General features: G+C 45.9%; 1 protein-coding gene across 2 annotated transcripts in view; it reads right to left on the bottom strand.

Annotated features, from left to right (window-relative positions):
- Positions 1-708: 708 nt before the first annotated feature.
- The window catches only part of ptch1 (patched 1), a 57,110-nt gene continuing 30,324 nt past the window's right edge, over positions 709-27,494 (bottom strand). For both annotated transcript variants that reach the window (XM_030060508.1, XM_030060507.1), the window contains exons 12-24: positions 26,501-26,626; positions 22,577-22,695; positions 21,211-21,907; positions 19,922-20,231; positions 18,150-18,292; positions 13,756-13,939; positions 11,380-11,660; positions 9,502-9,639; positions 8,869-9,011; positions 3,503-3,602; positions 2,967-3,308; positions 2,255-2,819; positions 709-1,556 (exon numbers count right to left, since the gene is read on the bottom strand). In XM_030060508.1, coding sequence (XP_029916368.1) covers positions 2,256-2,819; positions 2,967-3,308; positions 3,503-3,602; positions 8,869-9,011; positions 9,502-9,639; positions 11,380-11,660; positions 13,756-13,939; positions 18,150-18,292; positions 19,922-20,231; positions 21,211-21,907; positions 22,577-22,695; positions 26,501-26,626 — 3,147 coding nt within the window. In that variant the 3' untranslated portion in view covers positions 709-1,556; position 2,255. The remainder of the gene's footprint in view (positions 1,557-2,254; positions 2,820-2,966; positions 3,309-3,502; positions 3,603-8,868; positions 9,012-9,501; positions 9,640-11,379; positions 11,661-13,755; positions 13,940-18,149; positions 18,293-19,921; positions 20,232-21,210; positions 21,908-22,576; positions 22,696-26,500; positions 26,627-27,494) is intronic.

A 27,494-nucleotide genomic window follows, 5' to 3' on the forward strand; every position in this document is an offset into this window, starting at 1 on the left:
CACACACACACAAATGTTTAAACACACATGTACATAGATATAGAGCGCATTATCAGGCCATATAGGGCTTAGCCCTTAGCAGGCTGCATGGTCTAGCTTATTGCTTGGACAGAAATTAAGAGCTACTTTAGGAGAGATATTCCTGTGAATGGACGTTCGAATGCAGTCAAGTGCCAAGTTGCGTTGGGTCTTACAGTATTCTGAGCTTTAGCTTATCCACTAGACACAGCCACTTCGGGTACAAAGAGTCAGTGCCCCATTTTGACCCTGGTCCAGAATCAGTAATGTCAACAAACCCGTAATGGCAGGGTTTGTTTTAGAGGTGGGATCACTGATCCCATGTCAGTATACAACATAAAACCTGTTTTGAAAGAGCCTGCTAGGGTTAAACAATACATTGCCTCTTACAGTAAAATACAACCAGAAAACAACAGACAGTGATACAAAGCTGAGAGCAGAGAACAGGTTCTGATGCAGAGGCCACAACTAAAATAAACATAAAAAACAAAACAAAACAAAACAACAGCTTTTAAATTTTCTTCATATCTGCTTGTCTTAAATAGCACGCATAGCGTGTGTCAAGTTAAACAGTAATTGTTTCATAACTACCACAGGTTTGTGATAAAAATTAATAGTTTAACATGCGTACCTTTGTACAATAATACACACCCGCACCCACCCACCCACCTACACACACAGACTCAAACACACACACGCACACACGCACGCACACACACACACACACACACACACACACACATAAGAGCCCTGTTTGATAATTCTAACAATTTCCCTCATGTTTTAAATGAGCGTAAATGTTAGTCTATTTTGAAGATGTATCTGATGGATAAGCCAGAAAGAGCTGAATCTGTTTCACATCATATAGTCCTAAACACACACACACACACACACACACACACACACACACACACACACACACGCACACACGCACACACAAAGACACCAATGTACATAGATCAACTCACACACTTCTTTTGTTTAAAAGAGACATTTGCATAGAGTTATAAATGTATATCATTTCAAAATAGTTCAAGCAGCAACAATGAATGCTGACAGGTATTTTTGTCTAGATGAAGCTTCCTCATGGCACAGATCCACAGATGAGTGAACAGTAATCAGAGATCTATCTCTTTCTCTCTCTCAGTCTCATACACACACTCACACACATTTACACAGTCCACACACACACGCAAAAATACCATGTAAAATGGCAGCCCCAGTCTGTTAACGAGTGGAGTTGTACAGCTCCTAAAATTATAGCTACTTTTTGTTCATATTTACACATGTGTACATCTTTTAAATATTGATAGATATTTCTAAGACAATAGTCCACTGTGTTACAGTAAGAATGAGCACCATGACGGCAACACTGGGGAATGTCTTGCTGCCTAGGGCCAGGGGCTAGCTGTGCTGGGCCGGACAGAGCCGGGCTGGGCTACGCTGGTCCGGGTCGACTCGGGCCGGGCCGGGCCAGGTCAGCTGCTTAGAAATACGGAGGAGTCCATCTTTGGCCGTTGTGCTTCTGCTCTTTACAACTGGAAACAACAAGACAGAGACATGGAATCATATGGATATGGACTAAAATACAGACACACCGATTTACTTTGATGTTTATTTTGGTATGTTTTTCAAGTTTGATTTTCATGTTTACTTTGTCTATTAATAGACCTTTAATTCATGAGTCACTCTCTTATAAAATAATTCTTTCTTTTCTTCTTTCTTCTTTACTGCCCAGGTACTGAGGCTTCTTTGGAGGAACTGATTTTGTCATCTTGACAATTATGGTCAATTATGGCTGGTAATATGAGGCTGCCTATAATTTTGTATATTTTGATATGCATAATGTGACCTTCTAGAATTATGTGGTTATCTTGTGATACTTAAGATGGTACAACATAATTTTATAGACACTAATTTTAAGCTTTTGTTGTGTTGTGGCTTATGCCATACTGGGCATAGCGGACAACTACCACCCAGCATAAATATGGCTTCTCTCCATTGTTACCTGGTGAAAGTCTAAGGAACAAAATGCTGTTACCAGTAAAGTTTTATGGCAAATAAGAGGACATATGCACGAGTGTGTCTCGCTCTTTCAGCCTTTTGCATCTTTTCTCCTACACACCTGTCCACAAGACTGCATCACTGTGCATAAGCTTTTCAAAGTTTTGTCTGAGTTCATCCACAATGATCAGCTGAAGCCAGTAACCCTGTGGACCAACGTATGACAGCTCACCTCAGCTAGCCCGTCTGCCACAGTTGCTCTCAGCTGCCTCAAACTCCATATCCTGAAGCTCCATGGCATCCATCTTGGCTCCTCTGGGCCCTGTGTGGGTTTCCAGTGGAACGTGAGGGTCCTGGAAGTCAGACTCCGGCTCTGCCCCCGAGGACTCTGCCCCTGCGGGTTGGTAACTGTCCGCTGCTGTGTATCCCGCATAAGAAGAAGCAGGGGGGCTCTGGTTGGACAAGGGGGCTGGGTGGACGGCGACAGTAACCGAGGCTGACGCTGTTACCGTGGTGATGGGTTGGCAGTAAGGGGCAGGGTTGGAGTGGTGCGGGAGATGGTGATTGGGCCGTGGGTTGTGGGAGGAGCGGGCCCTGTGGCCTGCTGAGTGTTCTCTATGGCCGGAGCCATGCGAGCTGTAATGGCCCCCAGCCTCAGTAGCAGTTTCAAAAGCGTCCATGCGCGGATGGGCTGGGGGCGGGGACTGCTGGTGCAGCTGGCTCTTGGGGTTCCTGCTGTTGTAGCGGTGAGTAGCCCCGGGCTGGGGCCCAGAATCACAACCCTGAGAGGGGACAGACTGTATAAGGGCAAAACAGAGAGAGATGGATGGGTAGAAAAAGAGGAGGAGGGTGTGAGTAACTGAGAATACAATATAACACCTGAAGGTGATAAAATGGAAAAACAGAAACAGACAATGTTGTGCAAACAGAGTTTATTCTCTTACCGAGGACACAGTATAGGCTGGAGGGTAAGGCTGCCTGGTGCGCCTGCTCCCTGTTCCTGCCCTCCTTTCTTCCTCTGTCCTGGCTGTTCTGCCCCTGCTGGTCTGGAGGTGGTACTGCTGATCCTCCACTCTAGCTCGCCCCCTAGCTGAGGAGAGGTTGTAGTTCTGAAGCTCCTGGCTGATGCCAGACACTGTAGTGTTGGAGCTGTACTCTGAGTCTGAGGAATCAGAAGCAGCACCCGAGGTGGTGGTGTGGCGAGGACGGACTGAGAAGTGGACCACATGAGGAGGGGCCTCCGGGGACGGGGTGGGTAAGCGGCTACGACCATCTACTGGAGAGACCTGAGGGGTGAGAGAGGGATTAAAGAGGTCAGAAAGCAGCAGCAAGGGAGCGATAATATTCCACTCTTCAATGTGCTACAAAAGTAAACAGAGGTGGCAAACCTTCAATCATATATTGTCAATTTTGTGGGCTCAAATTGAAGACATTCATTGAATTCTCTATTGCAACTGTGTTTATTTTGTTGTGATCCTACCTCTGGATAGGGTCCAAAGTATGACAGTAATACTGGAAGAAGGACCAATCCATTCAGTACTCCAAGAACTGTTAGGATGGCCAACACTGCAAAGAAATACCTGCAAAGCAATGCACACAAACACACAGTCATTCTCGAGATGCAGAATAAAGAGTTTTCTCAGGGATAATTTAAGTTTATGCAACACGTGAGAAAAAAACCCACTGCACAGACAACACTGAAGACTTTTCTTCACACTTCCTTCCTCACAACATCAAAACATATACTGAACAAATGAGATGTGGCAAATAAGACCAGTTCACAAACGTAGAGAGCCCAAATCAACACAGACAGACAACAGAGACAGAGATGATGAAGAAACAAAGAAAATACCTGTGCAAACCACAGGGCTGAAGCACAGAGGCTTTAGACGTGGGGAGACATGTGCAAGATCAACCATTACACATGCCTGAAATAATACTTCCACAAAGACACCCAGCCACTCCCCACACACACACACACACACACACATACACACACACACACACACAAACCCCCCACAGACAGGCAGGCATGCACTGCGGTTTTTAGGAGCAAAACAGAAATGTACCTTGTGTGTTTCTAAGTCCTGCCAAAGAGGGTTAGTCTTTAAGAAGCCGCAGAGAGAAAAGAAAGGGGAAGCATAATTAGCCAGAGCTGGTTAATTCAGAGAAGGGAGGGGGGGGGGGGGTGAGGTGGGAGGGTGGGGTGGGGGCGTAGGAGGTGGGGGGGGGGTTCTCTCTTGGGTGTGTGGTGTATAAGCAAACATAGAGAAAACAAAGCAGTAAGGAATGTGGAGGAGGGGGGGTGGTGGAGGGAAAAGGGGGGATGAGAGGAGTGTGAGGGGATCGGGGTTGGGGGTAGTGGTGGGGGGGCCACAAAAGGACAGGGGCCTCTCTCTCCTCTCTGGCTCTAAAAAAGAGAGGGAGAAGCAAACAAATGAAGTGAAGGGTATAGAATTTAAACAATTTAGTCTAGGAGGAAGAGAAGGGGACCCTCCGAGTGCCACCCCTCCCTGGCCTCTCTCCTTCTCTTTATTTCTTTTTTCTCTCTCTTCTCTGCCTCTCTTTTCTCCCCCTTCTTTCCAGCTAAGCCCCTGTGAAATTCCCGGCCACTCCACAATCCCCTCCGTCTAATTAAATCTCCAATGTATCAGGTAAGACCCCCCAATCTCCACTCTAAATCCCTCTCTCCCTCTCCCGCTCCCTCTCTCTCTCCCTCTATTTTCACTCCCTCTCTTGCCATTCCAGCTCGCTTCATTAAGGAGGACTTTCCGTCCTGGTTGATTCTCCTGTGGAAGCTCTCAGGTTGCTCGCGCTCCTCTACTTTCCACCCTGATCATTAAGACACACAAGCCAGGATGGACTAGTTCACCTCTGTTTACTATGCTGTTTACGTGTGTGTGTGTGTGTGTGTGTGTGTGTGCACGCGTGTGTGTGCATGTGCATGTGATGTCTATTTGTGGGTATTGGTTGCGGTGAACTATAAAAGCATCCATAACAACAAGGTGTTTCTAAAGGTAGCAGACATTAAACTGTGTGTGTGTGTGTGTGTGTGTGTGTGTGTGTGTGTGTGAGTGTGTGTGTGTCTATGTAACACACAGTAACACACAGAGGTGTAGATGGGCTGATGCCAGCTGGTATGCCGTGCAGCTGGGCCTCAAAATGCACTGACACATTCATAACTAATCTGTGGATGTGCATGCCTATGTGTGAGTGTGTGTGTGTGTGTGTGAGAGTGTGTGTGTGTGTGAGAAGAATTCCACAGCAGGAAGCCAGGCGCTATAGACAGGAACCGCGAGTGAGGAGAGCCGGTCCTTGTCCGCCCTGCATGGGTGGCCCCTACTGCACTGCACAACACTGCTTCACTGTGTGACCGCCAGGCAGGACGGAAACGGACTAAACAGGCTAAATATCATTAACATGCACACACAGTTAGTTTTGCTGCTCCAAAGTTAACTACAGCATGTGATTTCCATTTCAAAATAAAATAAAATCCATGTTAGGAAAGAATATTACCATAAGTGCAACACAAACTATCTCTAAAATCTAAATGATATGGTCTGTTATCATTATTAAGCACCATCATTTATTTCAATTTTATGTCATCAATTATTTGTGAAAGTTGGCCAAAACGTTTCAAATGGACAATATCTCAATTTTAAACAAAATCCTACGTCTGATTTTACACAGCAGGCCTCTCAATGTAATTTCGCAATGAGAAACAGAGATGCAAATACAGAGGCTAAATGAACGGAGTAAAGTTTGAGCTTGCTTCCAGACAGTAATGGATGAAAAGGTCTGTTCCAAAAACACTGACACTTCCTGCGTGGACCACTGCCAGCGGGATCAGCGAGGGAGAAGCGACTGGATTAAGATGTGTCACTACGGAGGAGCAATGAATAAAATGATATACGGTTAGAATTTAATCTTAATTCAACATTCATCTGGTGTAGATGCAACGCTGTGACCAAAGGACTGGGAACAACTATTGGTCGTAGAAGAGCTTTAAGTGGCCAATGCCAAGTGTAAAGTAACTTGTAACTTATTAGGTTATAAAGTTATAACACTATAATGCTGATTTTTTTTTTTAATTAAACAAGAATCATGCACAAAAATAATTCATCTCAAAATGAGAAAAGATGATTTATGCCAGATTTAGCTATTAGCTACAGTGGTCCCTCGTTTATCGCGGGAGTTATGTTCTAAAAATAACCCGCAATAGGCGAAATCCGCGAAGTTTTACAATTATTATAGATGTTTTAAGGCTGTAAAACCCCTCACTACACACTTAATACACTTTTCTCAGACAGGCATTAACATTTCCTCACTTTTCTCTCTTGTTTAAACACTCTCAAAGTTCAAACCTTCGTAGAAAAATAAGTCCAGTATTATAGAATGAACGCATTCTGTACTGTACAGGAGACACGGCACGGAGGAGATTGATTGACAATGTTCTACAGTCCCTTAGCCAATCAGGACGCAGAACAAAATGCGCAGGCTCTCCCTTAGCCAATCAGGACGCAGAACACAATGCACTGTAAAAAAAAAAAAAAAAGCATGCAAAATTGCACTAAAAAAAAATCCGCGAAACTGCGAGGCCGCGAAAGGTGAACCGCGTTATAGCGAGGGACAACTGTACAGTATTTTCCATCTGCAGTCTATGGGCAGGTATACAGGTATTGAGAAAAGTTGAGAAAAGTGATTATTTTTACTACTTAGAGTATATCTTAACATTATAGTCAAAGTTAACAGTGTCCTCATCTCAATGCAGCTTACAGTATGTACAGGATAAACGATAAAGTAACAACTAATTCATTTGAAAAAAAAAAAAAATCAAATGTTTACTTCAACTGAAAAACTGACACATTTGGTTTCTAGTTAGCATAAAAAATACTGAGTATCTTAAGCACATTTTATATTACCTTGTTATCCCCAACACCCTCACACAGCTGCTGAAGCCAGATAATCATGCACTAGAGCTGCATGAAGTGACCGTCTTTTTTAAAGCCTCTCTACCCTACAGTCTCCCTAAGTGAATATGGAGCAACAGTGTCATCCCTGTAGTTAACATTTCCATACACTTTAGGAGGGGTTAACGCCACGTCACCTTTGGACGCACGCACGCACACACATATCCATGCGCATATGCACGCACATACACACGCGCAGCCCACATACCATGCTGAGTGTGGCTGTTTATAATGAAAACATTCACAGGACTGACAGGGAAAGTCAGGGAAACATTTCTTTCGGCGCAAGCAGAAAAATACGAGCCGGGCCTGTTGTTATTGCACCGTCTTGGGGCGCTGCTTTGTTTGCTCAGACAACAGCAGAACCTTTAAATGGAGGCCCGGGACTGAGCCAGAAACCAGAGCACACCACTGGAGGTGAGGAGAGAAGGTCTATAGGCCTCCCTGTCTTTGTGTGTGTGCATGTGTGTGTGTTTGTGCCTCTGCTTGTGTGTGTGTGTGTGTGTGTGTGTATTTGTGTGTGTGCATGCTCTCTCTGGCAGGCACGCCATCATTGACCCCCATGATTACAAGGTCAGGGAGCAGGTTGTGTGTGTATGAGAGAAAGGGAGTGTGTATTTGTGTGTGTGTGTGTGTGTGTGTGTAATTCCAAATCACATGGATGAAAGTGGCCCCCTTTTCTTAAAGAGGCAGGTCAACCAAAATCTACAGCTACCTCATTTTGTGGCGACCAAAAAATGCTCTTGTGAAACCACATTAAACCATAGGAGACGTGAAATTATTCACTTAGCTTAGTGGAAATTTGTACCGTTATACTCCAAACTCGACAATGTACAACAAAAGTACAGTCATTTTCCTCCCTTGCGTGGTAGTGAGCTGCTACTATTCTGACTGATGCTCACACACACACACACACACACACACACACACAGAAGGAGCCACCGACACAGAGCCCCCACAGTGTGTCAGTTTTAATTTCCACTTCTCCTGTCTCTCCACAACTGCCTCTTGCCCCCCACCCCGTTACTCCTTCCCATGCTTATAAATGTCTAGCGAGGGCAGTTAAACTAGCTGAAGGACATTACAAAAGCCAGAAGACTTTCCTGCTCCCTCTCTTTCTTCCTTGCTCTCTTTTGCTTTGCTCCCCTCTGCTTTTCTGCCTTCACCCCCTCATCCCCCTCCTCCTTCCTCTGACCTTCAACTCTCCATCGATCCCCTGGTTTCCCCTAAAATGCCGTGGCATGAGAGACAGTTAAAGGAGAGAGGAGGAGGATGAAAGAAAGACAGAGGCAGGGGGAGGACAAGGGTGGAGAAAGATAGAGACCTTGTGTATGAAGTTTCTTGGAGAGAAAATCCCCAGAAATAGACAAAAAAAAAAAAAAAAAAAACAGGTATGTCACTTTGGAAGCTGGAAAAGGGAGGAGGTCTAAGACAGAGGGGCTTACAGAGAGACAAAAGGGGGATGCGGGTGGAGGAGAAGAAAGAGATGGAGGAAGGGGGAGGGGGTGAGGCGGGGGGGCGAGCGGCCTTCATGCATGAGTGGTGTCTTAGGTAGATTCCTGTGTGACATGCAGGCTCAGGCATGGTCTCAGTCGTCTACTGACGCCACGAAGACGCCACACCACAACCTCTGCATGTGCGATGGTGTGTGCTTTTGTGTGCGCGTCCACATGAATATTCAGATATACAGTCGTGTGCTGACTGCCCCCACGTTTAAAAAAAAAAATGTGGGGGCATGAAGGAACGCATTTCCAGATTTATGAATGAAGAATTTGAAGCCTAGTAAGGTTTGATGTCGTGCAAAGTGTTCCTGTGTGTGCGTGATTCACATGAGTGCATGGATGCGACCGGCGATTATGTCACCGCGTGATCTCACCTGACGATAAAGTCGAACTCGGAGCCCGCCAGCATGAGGACGCCCAGCAAGGTGGACAAGGCCCCGTCAAGCACTGGAGCAAACATGTGCTCCAGCGCCAGCACTGCCCGCTTGTGACGATCCCCTATGGCTGTCAGGAACGCCTGCAACACACACAAACACACACACTCTGCATCTCACACTTGGAAGGGTGCACCGATACCAAAAATTCACCAAAACCATTCAACCACCAACTTCGTGATTACTGACATTTGTTACAGGAGACACTGGCCATTATCAAATAGATGTTTCATTAGTATACATACTGTATATTTCACTCTTCTTTTGAGGAAAACTGAACAATGAGCTAATATGTTAACAATACGGTAAAAAAAATCATGCTGAAATTATTTTGACGGATATTGCAATTGCAATGTGGTTTTAATGGGAATGATAATTTTTGCATCTTAATTTTCATTCTCACTGCTGAAACTATTAAAAAGATGACTGTGATTTCTGCGAGGGTCAAACAAATATGTTTTCTCATATTTGAAGGATACAATTTGTCGGGTCACGGTATCTGTGTGTGTGTATGTCTCTGTCTCTCTCTCTCGGGTGGCACTGATTTTTTGTATCCATATTGCAGATGCTTACCAGGGCTACATGGACAGTGAACTCCACTCCGATCCCCACAGAGGCGATGAGAATGACCACAGGCACGGCGCTCAGCTTGATTCCCATCAAACCCATGAAGCCAAACAGCTCCACAGTCATCAGAGACAACACCAGCACCTACGGAGCAAAGACAAAGAGGAGAGCTGGTTTAACAGCCAAGAAATCTGGGTGACAACCGCTGTGTACAGCTGTAACCCTGATGCATGTAATCAAACACAGTGATGAGCAAAACATTTGGAATCTTTTTTGACAATATGCAAGCACTTTACAAAGGTAAATCAAAGTGAAAATAATACCCTACAGATGACCTTGAATTATAATGTGCCAAAAATGTTGGGCAATGTGACATAGCTGTCAAACATCTGTAAGAGTAGGGGTCAAATGACCGTGAGTGGCAATGGCCGTTCATTGTAAAGCACAAAAGTGTTATTCACTGCCTGTGCTGTGAGCTGAATGTACATGAAACACACAGACAGACAGGGGGCGTTTCTGATGTGCGACCAGGAGGATCATATGCGTGAGAGCGTTCGCTGCCTCGTAGACATGTGTTAAGTAGTAGGCATGCATGTGGGTGAAATATTTAAGCGTGTGTGTGTGTGTGTGTCTATGTGTGTATAAGGGCTTCTGAAGAGAGCGGGACAGGAGCTGGGAGTAAATGCCATTATCAGCTGACAGGTGTCGGGTTACATGGGGCCCAAATCCTTTGAAGAAGGGTAAGGTGGGTGGGGGAGGGAGTTGTGTGGATGTGTGTGTGTGTGTGTGTCTGCGATCCAGTGTGCAGTATATAAGTACAAGTGAGTGAGCATGGAGCACACACACAAACGTCACTGTGGGTATCTGTGTGGTGTGTGTGTATGAGTGTATGGCTGTTAGGGCAGTTAGCTAAGGGGTGCTGGGTGGGGTTAAGGTTGAGTAAAGTAAAGGGGGGGGGGGTTCACGATTTAAGGTTGGCGGTGGTCTGGCCTGCACAGAGCAAATGGTTAAACTTGACGCCTCTCCATAACTTGTCTTTTCATCTTGCTTGTAAAACCTAAAGGATGAACATGAGGTCCCCTCCTCCCCTGTTTAGAGGGCTCGGGTGGCCTGGCCACTGCCTATCGTAAAATACAACCCACCAGAGAGAAAAACCAGAGCCCTGTGTGTGTGTGTGTGTGTGTATGTGAGAGAGTGTGAATTATGTACCTGTGTGTTTACACTTTCATATGCGTGCAAGCATTTACATGTCAGTGTGTGTGCACAAGCGTGTGTGTTGTGCGCCAGCCTGTGTGTATGGCAGTGCGTGATGCATGTATCCTTGGAAACTCTTGTGAGTAGAAGAGGGCGGCTTGGGGAGTTTGGAGGATGGAAATAAAATCTAGCTTTTTATAAGTTTAGAGTGGAAGCAAGTTGCCCGAGCAACTTTGTGTCCTCTCCCCATTTATTTCAGCATTGGTGTCTGGGAGAGTTGGAGTAGACTAAACATACTGGCCCTGACAAAATAGCACAAGATAAACACTGGTGACTGGGGCTAGAATAACACACAGCAGCCCCTTCTCCTCTCCAGCTCTCCGCTCGGGGATGTCTTCTGGACCACACGTAAAAACCAGGAAAAAATGAAAGGAGAGCAGGATTTCAAATTCATTCAGCTGAACGATGGGTGTGGATCTGTGTCAAAGAGTGGCTCTGTCCAAGGCGTGTGTTGGTTAATCTATCAAGGCAGTTAGCTGATGGTCTTGTCATGTAGTCTTCTTCATGTCTTCCCCAACATTAGTTTGAGAGGACGCATACTGTATACACATGGATATATATCTTCTTCTCTGGGAGCAACCAGGACGTGTGTGCAGAAATGTATTTATCCGTGTTTTCTCTAGCACTCACTATGATGCCAGCAGTCCAGGGGTTGAGCAGGAAGAGGGCGCAGACCAGGAAGGTGCAGGCCAGCACCACACTGATGGACAGCAGGAGCCAGTGGCGCAGGCTGACGTACTGCTCCCAGAAGAGGAAAGGGTAGCCATTGGGGTAGGAGGGCAGGCCTTGACGGCTGTAGTTGCTGCAGATCGCCCGCACGCTCTCGATAGCCTCCACAAACTGGGGCGTCTCCCGAAGCCCGTTGAGGTAGAAGGGGAACTGTGCGTATTCGATGGGCTCGGCTGCCGGGACTGGGGGAGGGAAAGACACGAGAGAGAGAGAAAGGTCACTGTGTTGAAAGCAAAAAGGGATGGCACTTGATCTCGGCTACTAGCTCTGCAGTTTTTATGTGAAATCACCACTTGGGGACTAATATGTCTTTGTTAGGCCCTACGTTTTAGCAAGTGATGATGATTCTAAGAAATACAAGTCTCAGCAAGATGGTAAAATGTCTATCCAGGTAAACACATCAACCAGGAAAGTTAGAGGGAAAAAAAGCAAAGCTAAATCAAAAACTGAAAAGATGATAGTGCATGATATTGCAGATGATACCGTCTATGCTGCCTTTAAATTATTTTCATAAAGAGCAACAAGTTTGAAGTTCAGATCATTCAGCCCATCTGTAGAAATAATTTTGCACTAGTCAGCCAAACCACCAGTATCAAGGCTTTCCCTCCCTGAGCTAACCTTGTTCCAAGAGAACGCCTGTGTGTGTGCGTGTGTGTGTGTGTGTGTGTGTGTGTGTGTGTGGGCGGAGCAGTGTGAAACAGAGCTCCATTGACTCAAACCCAGCCGGTCTGTGGCCCAGCCTGGCTAATGAGGGCCTATCAGTTCCAGACACAGCAGAGTGTCAGAGCTAACGCTGATTCACAGTAATTACAATGTCAGAATCACCACCATTACCACACCCTAAACCTACCACCGCCACATACGGTATAATATAGATGCATAAACATGCATACCTTGCCTGTCAAGCACTGCTATGAAATCATAGCATATTTGTTGCTTACAAAACAGCTTATTCATTCAGATTGTTGGCTTGCAATGTCACTAACAACACACAGAGCTGCTGTACAAGGTGGATCACAGAAGGGCTTGACAGATTTATACTCACTCACCAAAACCCCGTGCTACCTTACTAGTCACTCTACACCAACTCTGACTGAGCTACCAACTCACTGTCACACTTTTTAGATACACCCAGTGTTGTCTTTTCAGCATACACATGCATGGCCATGGCACTGTGGCCAACATGCTCTTCTGGACTCACTGGTGTATGTGCATGTGTGTGTGCTTGCGTGCGTGTGTGCGAGCACGTGTGTGTTCCCCAGTGCCTGCAGGGTCAGACAGCAGCACTTGCTAACATGGTTGGGCCCATTATAATCTCCACTATAAATTTCCATTAGGAAACCAGTTGGCCCTCGGCCAACACGGATCTGCTCCGGGGGGCTCCTGCACAGCCAAGCACTTCACGCTGCTTATCCAATCATATTCCCCCCTGTAAAGGACTTCCTGCTTGTTATCCAATTGCGCTTCCCACCCAAGCCCAGTCTCTGCTTGTTATCCAATCATTATCCTCCCCCACAGAGCACTTCCTGACTTGTACCAAATCACAAGCTAGAATCAGGCAACAATATGAGTGTATTTTTTTTATGTGAGCAAGAGTCTGTGTGGTAGGGAAATGAAAACAGGGTGTGTGTAGGGTTGGGGGTCACTGAGTTTTAAAAGTAGGTTGTGTGTGTTTGTGTGTGTTTGTGTGTGTGTGTGTGTGTGTGTGTGCGCGCGCGTGCATGTGTGAGCGCGTGCGTGTAATCCTGGGGCCCCATGGTAGCCAGGATTATAGCATTCACCACAGGCACCATTAGGAGAACCACAGTGAGCCATGTCTTGTTTCTCAGCCCTGCAACCTGAGCTTGCACATATACAAATGCAGACACACACACACACACACACACCACTGTGGTACAGTAAAATCTGCTACCTTACGTAAAGTGAAGAGGCAGACAGGGAGCAGTTACTGCACAGATGGAGTAAAATAAACCAAACCACAAGAGGTAAACATTGCTCAAATGTAGCAGCCACCTCATGGAACCGGAAAAACTTAGATAAAGAAGTCAGAGCCAAGGCCAGTAAGTCACACAACAGTTGAACTCCAAAACAAAATGAGCGGTGTGTGTGAAGACAATTTGTAAAACTGTACCAAGTATGAACTTCGACATTCCACACCACCGCAATGCTTCATTTGTTGGAGCTAATTACGTCATTATTGCAGCCTGGAATCAAAATGCAATTTCCATCCCTTTGTGAAAGCAAAACTCCATTCCATATCACGGCGTGCTGACTTACTGTTGAGGCGTGTTTCGGGCATGGAGTCGGTGGGGTCGTGCAGCCACTCGGGAGGGTGTGGGCGGATGTTGGCCTGTGAGGCGGCGTAGGCCATGGGATCATTGCTGACCCAAGCAGTCAGGTAGATGTAGAAAGCTCCGGGGTTGATGATCCCATCTGCATCCACCAGCCTCTGACGAGTCAACTGCAAAACCAAGACAGCAGATGGCTTAATGATCATTTCAGCAACTGTAATGTTATCACGATTATAGTGCAATGTCTCTCTTGCTCCGTTCTGTTCTCTGGAAACACAATTTGCCGAGATGCATTTACACATAATAGAATAGAATAGAATAGAAAAAATGACTATTCCTCCGTTTTTACCATAGGCTTAGGCAGTTTAGGAACAGACAATTAACAATTGTAAGAGTGGAGGTAAAGCCAAACCCTCAGAGGGGACTTGAATAAGAAATCCCATAGAAGCTGTGCAGCCGACGTGGAATATGAAAAGGCATTGTAGAAATAAGACACGTTGAACCAAAACATTCTGCAGGTGAACTGACCACAGAAATGCTTATTTATACACATGCATGAGCGCAAGAGAACGGAGCAGCTTTCAAAATAAGAGTCAAATATTGCTCCCTCTCTCTTTCCAACCAAAGAAAAGTCAACAAGTAAAACACTGGTCGCCTTTCTGAAAATTCCCGTACTTCTCATCACAGCTTCCCAGAATTATCATGCCACATTAAAACATGGAAAATGTTAAATCAGCTTCTACCTCTATAGTAGATATTGGCTGGCCAACCTCAGGCCTGACTTCCCAACCGCTCTGAATAATTTCCACAACGAGCCCTTGCAGCATGTGTTGTTATTCCTTGAGAAGGTGCTGCTGAGGGTAGTGTGTTACTGAGTCGCCGTGCACATCACGCTGCTGCGCCTCCTGGCACGCTGTGTTTCTAAGTCCTCTTTCAGTGTTACAAAATCCACCTGCAGCCCAAAAGCTCAGATCTCAGCACTTGAATGACTATCACGATCACTATGAATGACATTAAGGACAAACCCCATGCTGGGTGTTTCTCCATTTTTGCAGATTGTTACCAAGTTTCAGTATGTGTCATTAGCTTTCACCACTATGGACACTGGCTAGGCAGACCAAAACACGGCTGTATTGTTCACTGCCATGGCTGCTGCCCTCCCATGTAGAAGCACGGGAGCGTAGCCTAGCATGGCTACCTCCTGAGAGGTAAAACCATTACTGCACACCACTCCATGCCACTCTCCCTTCTCAGAACGATAAATCCCTCCTTCACGGAGGCAGGGGAATGATTCGGGGGGAGCGGAGGCTGGACTCATGGGGCTGGGTAGATGTAGGAAGGAGGAAGGCTTTTTGTGGTGGCGGGTGGGGGTGGGGAGAAAAATTGCTTGAGTTAGCGTAACAATAAAAAAATTGGCTGGAGTCCCTGAGCGCGTCTGTGTGCAGTTAACCTGGTTGTTAACACTGAAGGAAATGCCACCCAGCAAATGGAGTAGAGCTATAAAAATAACACAACATCTGTACAAATGTTGCTCACACTTGCTTCTCCTGACCCCTACGGGTACCCAGAATGCCCGGCGCCACAGACCAACCCGGCACCGAGAAGAAAAGAGCTCTTGATAGCATTAGCAAAGTCATCCTTAACACACGCAAATGTTCCACCTCGCCCTTTATTTCCCTCTCTCTTATTCCACCTCCTTGTGTCGTTGCTCTCCAAGGCACCGCACACACACACACACACACACACACATACACACACACAACACCGGCTCCCATATGATTCCTATTCCCGTGCAGGGCCATGAGGAATGAATGGTCGCCCAGCAGAGAGAAATGTTAGCAGCAACAGATCAAAGGCAGAACACCTCTGCAGAGATCCGTGGTGTGGCATATCAAAATAAAACATCTAGCTTTGCAATTTGCCAGGGTTGGGAAAGATGTGGTCTTCATTTTGAGGCACAAAAAAAACCAGCTACTACTGTAAGTGCATGCAGAACGGACAAAAGCAGAAACACACACTCAAAACATACACACACACTGAGCTGCCTCAAAGAGACCACGTGTTTCGGTTCTCCTCATTGAAAGAGGACACAGCAGTAGAGCACAGAGGGAGGGGAGTGAGGAGAAAGAGACAAGGAGAGAGAGAGAGAGCGAGAGAGCAAGAGCGGTAGTGAGTGAAGCAGAGAGAGGAGGGTGGGGGGTAAGGCACAGAGCTGGATTCCAGAGGATCTGGATTGAATTTAGCAGCGGGATACGCAACAACTGTATGTCTTCAAGCTGTCACGGGAAGCCCGGGCAGCACAGCTGGCGGCCCCCACGCCTCACGGCAACTACACTTCCCTCACAGGCACAGGAAGTGATGTCACAGGGCCGCACACCAGGCCTGCCTCAGCTTCCTGCCGGCTAGTGGAAGCGAGGGGCAGAGCATGTTGCTGTTGCAGGGGAGCTCACAAGGGCAGTGAGAGAGCCACAGTAAGCAGAAAAAACAAGCCTAGAAAGAGAATAAAGCGAGAAAAAGCCTTTACACACATCCACTAACATGAACTGCTAAAAAAACAAGAGCAATAGACCTGATTTTTGAGGTAGAGAAAATGACTAAGCTCTATCAAAAATCCTAAATTGCCGAGCACAGTGCATGATGGCATGCAAATACCGCCTCAAATGGAGATTTTGCCTCTAATCCCCTCCATATCAGTTACATTCGGGGGCATTCCTATTTACATTCTTTGCTTTTAGTTTCCGAGTAGGCCACAAAATAATTATCGAGGCTATATGTCAAAATTATCTGCATGGAGAAAAATAGTCTCCATGTTGAAAAGGGGCATGGTTTCTGTTTTGTGTTTTGAATGTGATAAAATGCTGGCCAGGAATGCTGTATTTATACTTCTCCAGTTTCTTATCGTCTTTTTTCTGTATTTCATGCCAAAGAATGCAGCCATGCATCCATGGCTCTTTTTTTTATGTTTGCTGGAGGTGGTACTAAACTGACACAGAATGACATGTTAAGAACTGTAAAGGAATGCCCTGCTGATCTGCAGCTTTGCAAATATTGCACTTCCATATTGGGAATCATGGCAGGACTACAAACATGACGGGGGTACATCGGCTTGCTACTGAAAAGCAACCAGCTGTGAGTTGAAAGGCCAGCACAGAACATGGCGGTAAATGCTTACGCTAAATATTTCCTGTGCTAAAATGTGAATTTAGCTTTACTTTGAGAATGAAGAGCATTCCTGGTCTTTGAATGTAGTCGGTATTTCTCTGTGATTCTTTGAGACTGGATATCAGTGCAACATGAAGTTCACTTATTTAGATATGGAATAATATGGCCGCCTCCTGATGAAGAGCCTGATGATGGTCATCCAGTTGCATCCTGAGACCAAACAGCTCCACCTGCAGACACCTAGAAGCGACCCTTCATCTCCCACTCTGTCATTCTCACCCTTTCCCACGCTGGGTTTCCTAACCTGGAGCTCATCGGTGCCTTTATGTAGAAGTATGCAATCCTTTTCAGTGTCAGTTGTGGCTGCGTGGTGGTGTGTGGAGTCATTTTAAGACGGTTCAGCCACTTTACCTCCTCTTGGTCCTGCGTCATCAGCCTGAAGCTCATTAATGTCTTTCTCCCACCCTTAGCTCTGGCTTTGAGGACTACTTCCAACTTTTCCATCAGTGCAGAGCTTCACATTCTTATCCATCTTTTTCTTTTTGATACAGACTGTGCTGAAGTTCATAATTATCTCATCCTAAATGGCTGTTACTTATATAAAAAAAATGATTCACAGACAAAGACGCTGTGTCGTGCAATATTTTGTCTCCGCCTGACAACTTTTAGCACCATGAATTGTAGCTGGAATCACTGCAACGGCGTTTAAGTGACAGTTCTAATGCTAATTAGAGGCATCTCGCTGTCAGGGCCACATGCACACAGACCCACACATGCATGCACACACACACAGATCTCAAGCCTGTAGCGAACAAATGGGACAAATGGTTTAAATGAAGAGTTGATAGGTTTTTCAGAGGCGGGTTGCAGCCCCAGTGAGGGCTTTAAATTCCTGGGCTCGGTAAAGTCATCAGAGAGAGAGAAAGATGAGAGAGAGAGAGAGAGAGAGAGAAGGGAGAGAGAGAGAGAGAGTTTATAAGCCAGGTGTGGCTGTCCTAGCCTCAAAACACACGCACGCACACAGGGACAAAATGACTTTGACACTGCTGTCACTGTCCCTCACAAGTAAAGCCTCTGAAAAAGTTAGATTTCGATATCTATATCTACATGTATATAGATATAGATATAAATATAAATAAAGATGTAGATATAGATATACTGTAGCACATTTGAGACCTTATTCCTGAGGGGAAAGTCAAGCGTGAATCAAGGACATACCAGGTTGAAGTTGATGGGCTTGTCCCTGCGTCCTGTCTGCACCAGGAGCTTGTACGCTAGGACGCCGTCATCAGAGCCGTTCTTATAGCTGTGGAAGGTGATACGACCTGCCTCCCAGTCCCTGTCAAATGCCTGCTGGAGACCTGCAGGAAAGCACGGCAAGAAAGACGGTTTGGATGAAAACAGATGGAATGATCACATGCTGTAATTTTCATTTTTTTTCTTTTCTCTGCACCAAACCTAAAAAGCCTGTTATGGCAAAGATGGGGAGGCTCCATTAGGACGACCGGTTCACAACATGTAACAACACAGCACAGCACAATGAAACACAGCAAAAGAAAATGTAACTCAACACAACGCAGCGCCCTAAACCTAACCCTATAATAAGCCTGATTGATTTAATATGATGACTCTGTTCTATTCTCAACCACCATGCCAGACTTCAAAAGCCTAAAATCGGGTGCTTTTGATTCAAGGCGATCATTAGGAATATATCAATAACATGTGTTTTTCTCTCTTTTTGCATTACTCTCTAATCCATATGTGTATGGCCCCCCACACCCCCCAATGGCCCATGTGGTCTGTCTGTGGGACATGTTGTTTTGGGTCTCGCTCCTCTGCCTGTCTGGCTCCAATTTGTCCCACCATTGCAGAGAGCAATATCAGACACAGTTCTCTCCCTCTCACCCACACACTCTCTGTGTGGCTCCCAGCCTGCTCACACACACACACACACACACACACACACACTCTCTCACAATGTGTTTTACCTTAATAACCAAGTCAGTGAGTGCACTTCCTCACTGAAGCTCTCTACTTGGCTTTCTCGTAAAGCCATTCTTGGATTAGGTTGATACATGTGGGAGTTAAATAGCCTTGCTCAGTGGCACTTGGCCATTCTCAAGCATTGTAGGAACTGGGAATAGACCCAGCAACCAGTCGACTACTAGATAGCTTCCCTTTCAAACTTACCAAACATACCAAAGTGATTAAAAGGAAAGTGAATTAACCTACGAGACCACTGAAATGATTTAGAGCTTCCAGATCCATCGCCTTGCCAGAAAAATGGGAAAATGGATTGGGAAACAAAGTTATGTCTTTAAACTAGGTCTGAAGCCGAGGCTGACTGCTTTGCTCAATATCTGCGGGTTTAGCACATGTGTCTTCATCTTGTGACAGAGTGTGGAACAAGTCTGAGGCTGCAATGAAAAGATCCTAAACATCGCTCCAGCTTAGTGTTACAGAAGTTGACATGGACAATAATGTTTCATCTCCTAGGCTGATAGCAAAAATAAATTTAAAGACAGATGAAAGTTGATAACATGTAATGGATCCACCCTGTCATCTTTCTAATGTTGTGTTTTAACATATTCAAAGGATGAAATAATTGTCAAAAACCAAGAATGATATTTATTTCCACATTGGACAATAAAATAAACAAACTGGATGTCCCCGGGAAGCCCTCACCACTTTGGTGGTCTAGATCTGACCTACCTTGCTATTAAATGAAACAATATAATAGGAATAACATCTCTGAAGTCTGTTTTAAGTAGATTAATGGTGTTTTCACATTTAAACTCAAAAGATGTTGCTCAATTTGTCCCCTTTACTTGAAAATTTGAGCCTGAACTCTGAAAATCTGTCAGAGTTTGCAGAGTTTTTAAACAATCAAATGCTGTTAACTGTATTTTACACAATATTTTTACAGGCTACGGCGGACCCAAATCCAAGTGACTGAATGGGAACATTTCCATACTATTTAGCTATTTTACCTTGCAGCCAGTCCCTGAAGTAGTGAAGCCACATGCGGGGCAGCTGTCCGTTGTCCTCCTTCAGCACGTAGCGGACAGTATGGAACCTCTGGTGGAGCTGGTGCAGCAGAGGCTGGTCCTGGGCGTAGTCCGCCCGCTGTGTTACCACATACATGTTGTAGAAGGAGAAGAACTTGAACTGGGCGCCAATGAAGTCGTACTCGCTAGTTTCCCTGGGTACGATGTCAGTCAGCTCCAGGCCATCCCTCACGCGGGTCGTCCCATATAGGCTGACCCCCAGCAGGCAAAGGAACAGCACAATCACAACAACCTGGAGACGGAAAGAGACAGGACACCCGATAAGATCATCGTCACATCAATTTAATTTGTCCACTCTGCACCCACTGCACTTCTGGTCCTCCTCTCTCTAAAAGCCTTCCCAATATTTTTTTCAATTTTTCCACTTTTTGGTTTCTAGGTTTTTCTGCTCGCTATGAAGGCTTAGATCAGGGTGTGTCATTTTGTTTTCTATATCCTATGTGCCTGTAAAGAACTTTCAGACTGTAACAGTGACTTGAACTTGAACTCATCTAAAGTGCCTTACAGAATCATGAGCGTGGGCAAGAATGAAGAATGAAGACGTTAACTCTGGCAATGCTGGTGCCATGGTCAGCCCACTGAGCTGCAGAACCATTTTCATAAACATAAGTGGGTACATTCACATGGTAAGCCGTTCACACTGTGCACTTTGATCGTGTGCACGCTGCCTCAAACCAGATTTTTATGTTATGGGATGATTTTTGATGATGAGGTGTGTTGCATTGTTCAGTAAAATCCGGCTAGTCTGCATCAAATTTTATCAGTGGCAGAAATTTGCAGGCATATTTGTGCAGCGTGAGTTCGGAAATTAATTATGACAGCACCATGTTATTGATTTTCTTTCATGTGTGTGTGGTTAAAGTCAGACGAACATCCCCAACAACCTAATAATGACCGCTAAATGACTAACTCTGAGAGGCTTTGAGATGAGAGGCCACCCAGTAGACTGAGGTTAGAGTGAGTGTGTTCGTGTGTGTGTTTGTGTGTGTGTGTGTTGTGACTCAGATAGGGAATGATCAAAGCATTAACCCCAGACCACCTTTGACTGCTCCGTTCTCTATGGTGACTAACCCTCCCATGAAATTATCGCCATAGTGAGTCAACACCCACATACACGCACACCCACTTCCTCCACACACTTCGTCCTCTTTGTCTGTCTGTGTCTTTCTTTCTAACACACATGCATGCACACACACAGAAACTAAACTCACCTTGCTGGTGGGCTGCAGGAGGAAGGGAGCGTAGTGCTTCTCAGCGAAAGAAGCCAGGGTCCAGCGGGAGCAGGGAGGCTCCAGGCAGCGCAGACTGAGTGAGGCTTCTCCAAACTGGGACAGCAGGTCCCGTGTGGAGCTGTTGTTCTCGGGGCTCTGGCAGGCCGATGACGCTGCATCACCCTGGGGAACTGAGGCAGTGCTTGGAGTTGGAGCAGCAGTAGCAGGAGGCGGAGGCGGAGGAGGAGGATGATGATGATGATGTGAAAAGGTGGCAGCACTCCCGGATCCCCCACTACCGCGACTGTTGTTGTTGTTCAGATTGCCGCGGTTGCTGCTGCTGCTCCTGCTGCCGCTGTTGTTACTGCTGTAATAATCATTGCTGGGGTTGCTCCTCGTCGGAGCCGGGTTGATGGGCTGCACGGAGATCTGGGAGCGGGGCTCAGCCGTGGTGTAGAAGGCCTGCGTCCGGGGGTCGTATTCTGTCCTGAGCTGCACGGTGGACTGCATGGTGATCTGGGTCTGCTGGGCGAAGCCGTGGCTGCTGTAGGAGGGAGGGGGGCTGCTGTAGCTGGGGGGAGGGGTGCGGTAGGAGGGAGGAGGGGTGCGGTAGGATGGGGGCGGGCTGTAGCGGCTGCCGTCCGTCCCATCCAGGTAGGCCTGAGGCTCGATCTGGATCACGCGATTGGCACAAGGACTGGAGAAGACAAAAGAAAGTGAGGAAAGAGGGGGGTTGAGTTAGATCACTTGAGAAGGCAGAGAGAGAGAGAAACAGAAAAATACAGTTTGGTAGTTACACTGTCAGTCGTTAAGCACCAGTTTCTCACATTTAAATTCTCAAGCTCAGGATGTTCTGGGAAACCCTTTTAAGGAAAAAATGGTTGAGAATTGAATCACAAGGTCGCCTAATTGCTGTTAAATCTGTCCGCTCGCACTGAATTCTTCCTTTGACAACAGCAAGAAAACTCCACGATGAGACCCAGCATGGGAATTTAATAGTGTATACTTCTGTGTGCATCTGTGTGTTTGCTGTGCCAATAAACATGCTCCAACTGGCAGGCCGGTGAGGTTTAATAAAGACAGTGACGGATACACAGCCGCTCAAACAACCAGGCAGCGAGACAGACAACAGAAACAGGCAACTCTTAACAGTAATTAAGTTTTGATTGGGGGGGATTAAGGTCAAGATATTACATCAATAACAGTGTGTGTGCATCCACGTGTCTACTGATTGTCACACCAGCGCAACATAAAAAGGAGGAAATAATGAGAATGACTGCAGGGAAACATGAATCTGCTTAAGACATGGGAGAACCACTTTTATGTGTGTGTGTGTGTGTGTGTGTGTGTGTGGGTGTTTGTCTACCTGTAGAAGCAGCAGAAGATGTCAAAGCGGCGGTCCTCTCGCCGGTAGAGGTCCATGCTGAGGATTGCGGGGAAGATGAGCAGCACCATGGCAAAGTTAAACACCACCACCACCGCAGCCTGTCAGGAGCCCACAGAGACAACATGTCATTTCAAGGAAAATGCTATTTTTGTTTTTCAAAAGAGGAGAGAGGGCTGTCCATTCCCCTTTTGTGACTTCTTTTATTTACTTAAGACAGTTGGAAATTAGTGAGGGAGACACAGGAGGAACACAAAAAAAAGAAAATGTGTCATGAAGGGCTCAAAATAAGGGGCGACTTAAAAACTGCCCTAACCCAGGATCCCACACACATACCACTGCTGCCTGAGGAAGAGTGTACATTCAAAATGCACTGCAAGTGTTCTGGATGTATGTGTAACCTTGATTTTTGTGCCTGTAAAGCCTGTAAACACCGTACAAGGTGCATATGCGAGGGCTGTAATACATTCTTTTTTGTATGTGGCTTCCCTCTCAATTATGTTTAGATCTTTTATAATTATTTTTTGCCTTTTTGGAGACCCTACTTTCCACTTTTTGTGCATTGCAGACTTAAAACTAAAATACGAGACATGGTAATGTAACATGCTTTTTGTGCCTTACAACAAAACCAATAAGTCCACTTTTGTCCCAGATAAAATCTCAAACCCCGGTAAATATATATCTCTCACACATTTCTTGATCTCTATCCGTGTCCAGTGGCTAAAATATTTTTTAGTCAATGTTACATGAGCTCAAGGAACAGCATTCACTTTGGGAAAACAGAGGGAAGCCTTAAATACACCTTAAAATATCAGTATCTGAAAAGGCTGACATCAGAGAAATCACACCTTTCAACACATCCTCAATTCTTTCACAGACAAAAACATGATTAATGTACAGAGGAAAAAGGGAGGCGTGCGTGCGTGTATGTGTATGCGTATTTTGAGTATGCGTTTGTGTGTGTGTGTGTGTGTGTGCGTGCGCGCGTGTGTATGTAATAGAAGCCAGTGCAGTGCGTTTCGTATTTGAAGGTGGTGCACTGGAGCGGAGGGTTGGGGGCTGGGGTTAGGTTGGGACCCTGCCCAGAGTACAATCTGGTTCTTGCTTACTTGCCAGACCACATACACACACACACACACACACACACACACACACACACAACACACATAGACAATCCAGTGTGTGTGCCAGACCACCCAGGGAGCTGGAGGCCCGCAGGGTCTGAGGTGATGAGCAGGCGCTGGGGCTGTACAGACAACACACACTCCTTACACATATACACTTACTCACACAAAAAAATGCACTTACACACACATCTCTACTGCCAGCTTGAAAAACTGTACAGCCTACTACTTAAACCACATCTTGACATCAACCAGTGTCTCTCTCTCACACACACACACACACACACACGTCCTTTCGCCTTCCCTCATTTCTCTGCTCTACTCCGCACGACTCAACAACAAAAAGTGTGAGACAAAGAGAGGCAGACGTCGAAGAAAACTGTAAATAAAGAAAGACAGTTCATTCTCACTTGGCCCTCTAATGGCCAGACAATTACAGTATCATGACTGTGCAGACACACACACACACTAACACACAAACACACACACACGCACGCGCAGACACACTTGTTGCGGCCGTTAGCTGACCCCAGAATAGACACCAGACTGAGAAGATTTATCATCAGATCTGTGCATGTGTGTCTGGGTGTGTATGTGTCTGTCTGTGTGTGTGTGTGTGTGTGTGTGTGTGTGTGTGTGTGTGTGTGTTTATGTCGTTATCAAGCTAAGATTCATGTTGTTTTGTTTCCACAGACTGGTGGAGGGGAGAAAATAATAGAGAGAGTGAGTGTGAGAAAGAGACAGAGAGAGGGAGAGAGAGAGAGAGAGAGAGAGAGAGAGAGAGATGAATCCAAGGGAGGAGTCGAGCACAGGAAGTGGTAAATGGTGATAAAGTAAAGAATGTGTCTTCAGTGTTCTCTCTCTCTGTCTCTCATGCGCACACACACACACACACACACACACACACACACACACACACACACACACACACACACACACACACACACACACACACACACACGGAGATCACAACCACAGGTCAGCAGATACACATCTCTCAACCCAGCATCATCACAGAGCCCTACGAGAGAGACAAACACCGTACAGTGTGGCTAGTCCGTGGGTATTAGTGTGTGTGTGTGTGTGTGTGTGTGTGTGTGTGTGTGTGTGTGTGTGTGTGTGTGTGTGTCCACCGTGATAAAAGATGGGTATCAGAATGTCTACCCTGCAATTCTTCCCCCCAACCACTCACAAAACCACAAGTGTAAAGTATGCATGCTATGTGCAAGTGTGTGTGTGTGTGTGTGTGTGTGTGTGTGTGTGCCCCCTATAAGAGCAGGCAGCATGGATTAGACTTATGGGGCAAATGGATCATGTTTGACAGACTCGCTGTACTATAGCCATCTATCCACACATGCTAATATTGTAGTCACTGGGGCGACGTCTTGCCTAACTATGTGTGAGTGAGTGTGTGTGTGTGTGTGTGTGTGTGTGTGTGTGTGTGTATGTGTGGAAAAGAGAGAGCGAGAGATCGAGAGAGAGAGAGAGAGAGAGAGAAATAAAAAATCACTTCTCACTAAACTACATACTACTTACTTGTTAACTGTCTACTACTTTATTTTAACTGTAAAACTGAATTCACAGATGTAAGTAATCCATACTTTCCCTCAAACGTCCCTCTTCTTAACAAGTGAGCTCTGCAGCCCATATTCTGTGCTAATATTTCAAATCTGACCACTCCCATGTCAACCTGTTACAAGGAATCTTTGCCTTAGCAGGAAAGTAAATCCTACCAAACAGGGTTAAGGTTAATTATAAGGTAATGTGAACACTGAAACTCTTCATGATGACCGTCGTATCGATTTATTTTTAGGGTTGGCAGTTAAGTTAACAGTCAGGGTGTCCAACATTTAATTAAAGTCCAATACTGGCTTTGTGGATATGAAAATTGTTATATATTCTTTTTCCTCAGCTGTGTCTAGACTCTATTTACTTTGCTGCTGCACCAACTGCAACATTAAAGTTTCATCTCTTGTCTTTACAGTGTGTGGCATTGTAACTGATTGAGAGCTGTGCATGTGTGTGTGTGTGTGTGTGTGTGTGTGTGTGTGTGTGTGTGTGTGTGTGAATTAATGGCTGGGTCGTTGTTGGAGGCAGACTGCCGCAGTGACAGACCGACAGATATCTCTCTCTGTCCCAGTTTTCACTGCTCTGGTGACGTCTATAATTACTGACAGATGTTAGAGGAGTCACAGCCCCCCACTGCATGCCCCCACCCTTACACACAGGGCTCACACACACACACACACGCACGCACAGACGCGCACACATAGACACAGCTAGACCCTTGCTTTTCAAACCTCCCACACAGATACCGCAACCCCCCCACATTCATACACATAGCGTGAGGACATGCAAACACACACACACACACATGCACACACACACACACACACACACACACACACACACACACACACACACACACACACACACACACACACACACACACACACACAGACACACGCGCGCACACAGAGAGATTGGGTTACGTGGACCTCAGCCACAATCTGGACAGACACCGGGCCCACCAGTGAAAAGCCTCTAAATGGGAAGGGGGGAGAAGGATTTAGCAAAACACACACCCTCCTCAAACACACAAACTTTCAGTTTGATGAATGAAATCAATAAAACAACGGCCTGAAGAAATCTGGAGCGAATGAGGCCTGGAACAGGACCATTTGTGAAAGGACAGGCCCCACACGACTGAGCACTCTCTCCCTTTCGCTCTCTCTCTCTCTCTCTCTCTCACACACACACACACAACTGTAGAGAGCTGTACCTGTAAAGAAAAGGCTCTGAGTGCTGGGATGGGAATGAGGGCTGCCATGAAGAATGCTGTGACATTACTGATGGAGGTGAGAGCCACACTGGCCCCTGTCCTCTTCAGACACTCCCCAGTGCGGTCCTGAGAGAGAGAGAGAGAGAGAGACAGAGAGATGGAAGGAGGGAGAGAGGGAGGGAGAGAAGCAATTAAACACAATCCTTCTGCTCAGAATTTTCCCAAAGGCAAATATCAACATGTAACTCATGAGATTGACTACATTTACAATTCTGATATAACTGACAGTGATTAGAACGGTTCCTTAATCCTTAAGTGCTCTTAGGCAATGTACCTGGGTTTCTCTACTTGTGGTTAAAGAAAGAAAGAAAGAAAAAGAAGGAATTCAATAGGCTTGAGGCATAAACCAGTAAAGGGAAATAGGAAATGATGCAGACAGACAGAATGGAAACTAAAATTAAAGATAAACTGCTGATAGTCACCAAGTGTTTACAATAATCCTTATCCAACCCTCACAATGTCTAGTAAGATCATGACCGCTCGACATCCTTTTCACTGCTTCTTTGAGTAAAAACACACACACACACATGCACACACACACACACACACATACTGATAAGCAAAAACATACACACACACACATACACACACACACACTCTCTTACACACAGACACACTCCCCTAGTGGGATTGGCGGCAATTGTGTGAAGAATTGAGGACGTGCAGGACCACACAGGGTGTGCATGCGTGTGCATGCCTGTGTGTGTGTGCGTGCCTGTGTGTGTGTGTGTGTGTGTGTGTGTGTCAGACAGGAGAGATCAGGTTCAGCTCTGTTTAGTTTTCATCTCAGCCACACAAAGGAAGCTGGGGGATGAGAGCAGAGAGAGTGAGGGGGGACGAGAGGGAGAGGAAAGCGGGGGAAAACAAAAACAAGCAAATACATGTCTGTGTTTTCCCCTTCAGGAGATGAAAAGTTATCCCGCTCCACACAAAC

Source organism: Myripristis murdjan, chromosome 9 (assembly GCF_902150065.1).
Source record: "Myripristis murdjan chromosome 9, fMyrMur1.1, whole genome shotgun sequence".
Taxonomy (NCBI): domain Eukaryota; kingdom Metazoa; phylum Chordata; class Actinopteri; order Holocentriformes; family Holocentridae; genus Myripristis; species Myripristis murdjan.